This window comes from Pygocentrus nattereri, chromosome 2 (assembly GCF_015220715.1).
Source record: "Pygocentrus nattereri isolate fPygNat1 chromosome 2, fPygNat1.pri, whole genome shotgun sequence".
NCBI lineage: Eukaryota > Metazoa > Chordata > Actinopteri > Characiformes > Serrasalmidae > Pygocentrus > Pygocentrus nattereri.
The window spans coordinates 5,946,540-5,950,403 of record NC_051212.1 but is presented as its reverse complement, the minus strand read 5'-3'; the positions used below and the strand labels follow the sequence as shown (position 1 = coordinate 5,950,403).

Genomic DNA, 3,864 nt, shown 5'->3' with positions numbered 1-3,864 from the left:
TGGGTTCCTCCTTTGAGCATGGGTTCCTCTTGAGGTTTCTTCCTCTTACTCCTAGGGAGTTTTTCCTCGCCACTGTCGCCTCTGGCTTGCTCATGGGGGGCTTGGACCCAGATGTAGTTCCTTACATGTATACATGGACTCTTTTTTTATTTTATTATCTTTTGATAACCCTTACATAAACATTTTCATTCTGTAAACTGCCACTGAAACTATAGGCCACTGAAGTGCATTTTAAAAAAGATGAGGAGTAGATCACAATGACCTGTCCACTGGAATAAAGTTGATCTCAGGCCACATAAGTATGGGCTAACTAGGAGGTATACAGGGTGATTCAAAAAGATTCAACCATTTTCAAAGCGCCATATTTGGTGAGCCTCCTAGGAACCAATCACAATCCAATTGAAAGAGTGATTCATAGATTGTCAGTGGAAGATGGCTCCTCTCAGTCTGAGAGGAGATGAGACCCATGAGCAGAAAGCGTTCTGCGTTCTTCACTTCAATAAGAGTGAATCCATCATAACTGATGTGATTTTCGTGGGCAGTGAAGCTCCAACAGCTCAGAGCGTTCGTCGTTGGTTCCACAGCAATGGATGATCTCCAAAATCACACTGAAAGAGCCGTGAGTACAGAAACACCCGACACGCTCAATCCAGTATGGGATGAGTTGGACTGTGGTGTTGATGTTGTCCGTACAGCTGGAGGAGGTTCAGACTGAGACCTTGCACAATTACATAATAAACTTTATGCTCATTTAAACCGGTTACAGTTCACTGCATTGAACTGTGTGTATAGTAAAATTAATATTGTTGAAATTGTATCAATCTACGTGAATCACCCTGTACATTTAACCACTATCCAACACCACTAAGATCACTTTTAAACAGCATTCATTGAGGGAGACAGCAGGTTATGGCCAACTCACACACTGCAGGACATATTTAGAACTGATTAGATCATTTCTAATTACAAATGTTTACCAGCTTGTTTACTTTAGGGGAGAACTGCAGTTGGGTTTCCTGTGGAATCCACCTTGTAACTTTGCCCAACACCATCCCACCACTTACTTACCTATAAAACCACATGCAGGATGAAATCTCTCTCATTTCCAGATGTGCTCAGACTGATCATCATCTCCTGGAGCTGAAGCTGCAGCCATGATCGTCCATCCTCGTTCTCTCCTCCTGGGTCTGCTGGTCATCCTCTACCTTCAGTCCGGTGCAGTGGGACAGAGTAAGTTGAAGTTCACGTTTGAGTTTCTGTCTCCTTCATAGCACAAACTGTCATCTCTGTCTGTTTATTATAACTGGAACTATTACATGTTGAACTGGTCTTTAATTTGCTGTTCTGACTCGATGAGATTATAAACATATGGCACAAGTTTATTATGTGGTGTGTGGATGAACTGATAGACTGTAGCACTGCAGCTTCATTCACAGTGTTAATAAGAAGAGTGAAGTTAGAGACGATCACACCTGCTGTAGCACAATTACACTCACTAACACTGTCATCTACAGTTCACTACAGCACCTCCTGACTCTTTACTACAGCACCTCCTCACTCTTTACTACAGCACCTCCTCACTCTTTACTACAGCACCTCCTCACTCTTTACTACAGCACCTCCTCACTCTTTACTACAGCACCTCTTCTCTCTTCACTACAGCACCGCCTCACTCTTTACTACAGCACCGCCTCACTCTTTACTACAACACCACCTCGCTCTTTACTACATCACCTCCTCACTCTTCACTACATCGCCTCTTCACTCTTCACTACAGTAACTCTTCACTCTTTACTACATCACCTCTTCACTCTTTACTACATCACCTCCTCACTCTTCACTACAGCACCTCTTCACTCTTTACTACATCACCTCCTCACTCTTCACTACAGCACCTTTTCACTCTTCACTACATCACCTCCTCACTCTTTACTACATCACCTCCTCACTCTTCAATACAGCACCTCTTCACTCTTTACTACAGCACCTATTCACTCTTCACTACAGCATCTCTTCACTCTTTATTACATCACCTCTTCACTCTTTACTACAGCACCTATTCAGTCTTTACTACATCACACTCTTCACTACGTTCTGCTTCATTTTATTATTTATATTTTTTCTCACACAGATGGAAATGCACCAAAGGAATGCTGTTTCAGTTTCTATACCAGACCAATCCCTGTAGCTGACATTACTCAGTACGAAGAAACAAGACGTGACTGTCCAAGAGCTGGAGTGATGTAAGTTCTCACCCCCGTCCTTTATTCCTTTATTAATATTGGAATAAGATGAACTTTAATACAGTTACTTTAAGCTGCTGTTCTCTATTCACTCTTACTGTTGTCACTTTGACCCACTGCAAACTTTAACACTACAAACCTTTCCTGATATTATACATATTAATCAGATATATTTTATATGATTATCTATCAGCTCTATTAGACTAAAACACTGATGCTCATCTTTCCTTCACTGCAGTTTTACCACCAAGAGGGGTGTTCATGTGTGCGTGGACCCCGGCTTTAGGTGGGTGAAGCGAGCCATGGACATAATCGATCGTCGATTTGTGGAAGGTTCATCCTGAACTCAGCCGAGTGATTAAATCTTCTCTCTATTAATGGGAAACTAACTCCTTTTAATATTCCAGCTCTTTATTACTACAGCAGTGTACTCGTCTCTGATTGGGTGAAGGAATAAAGCTTTTCTGTTTTTTATTAAGTTATCTTTGAACATTAAGTACAGACTGGAGGAATGTGGTGTAGATCAGAATATAATACATGAATCAAATGTATTCAGTGTTTTACATCAGCACGATTTCCTTTCGCACTTTAAATGTACAGAAAACATTTACAGATATTTGTACTGGAGTCTGTAATCTGTGGCTGAACAAATGTAATAATGTTTATATAATGATTCAAATATTATAAACTCTACACCAACTTTTATCTTTAGATATTTTGGGATTGAGGGTTTATTAATGAAGTAATATACTGTAATTCTCTATTTAGACTAATATAATCAAGTTATTTACCTTCAGATCTGAATATCATTTTTAAAGATGCAGCATTTCTGATGTTCATTTTATCAGAATTTCATTCTTGATGTTCTACAGACTTTCAGTTACTTTAGGATCTGCATTCATCACGTTCATCAATGTTCATCATTCTGGACGCGTCTAGCTTTTCACCATTTTTATTTGCAGCTTCTATTTGATGATTCAGAGTCTAAAATTGTGAAATCAATCAATTTTCTTAATGATTATGTGAAAGTTTCTGTTTTGTCACTTTTTTCTGTAATAAACTATCAAATATGTTACATTTGTTGCACGTTGCTTTGTGTTTTCACACAGTAGCTTAATAATCATTTTTCAAATTTCAAAGCTCTGTACATCTACAACATGTGCATTTCAATAGATCATTTCTGCTGTTCTCAATTCTGTTAATAGTTAAACAATAGTTTTAGAGACCATTGTCAGTAATTTAACATTTCTCATGTGGTTACCATGGAAATGAGAAGTCATAATGGAACAAAAGCTGCAGTGACAGAACTGCCCATCACTGTATTAATACACCACGATCTGAGATCAGTGTGATTGAGCATCATCACTAAACACAGCACTATTTGAGAAAAGCCAGTTTATTATATTTATTCAATAGCACTATATGGTAGCTGTTCAACTGGGTTAGCAGGTCTAAAGCTAGCAGTTCATTTAGATGGTGCACTTTAAACTATCCATCCATCCATCCATCCATTATCTTCCGCTTCTCCGGGGTTCGGGTCGCGGGGGCAGCATCCTAAGCAATGAAGCCCAGACCTCCCTTTCCCCAGCCACTTCCACAAGCTCTCCAAGGGGGATTCCAA

The 3,864-nt window shown here is 39.6% G+C and overlaps 1 protein-coding gene across 1 annotated transcript; it reads left to right on the top strand.

The window, feature by feature from the left end:
- Positions 1 to 1,092: 1,092 nt before the first annotated feature.
- LOC119265154 (C-C motif chemokine 4 homolog) lies at positions 1,093 to 2,717 on the top strand. Its single transcript, XM_037544978.1, has 3 exons — positions 1,093 to 1,230; positions 2,132 to 2,243; positions 2,482 to 2,717. The coding sequence occupies exons 1-3, from the start codon at positions 1,155 to 1,157 to the stop codon at positions 2,585 to 2,587; spliced, it is 294 nt and encodes a 97-aa protein (XP_037400875.1). The 5' UTR covers positions 1,093 to 1,154; the 3' UTR covers positions 2,588 to 2,717.
- The last annotated feature ends 1,147 nt before the right edge of the window (positions 2,718 to 3,864 follow it).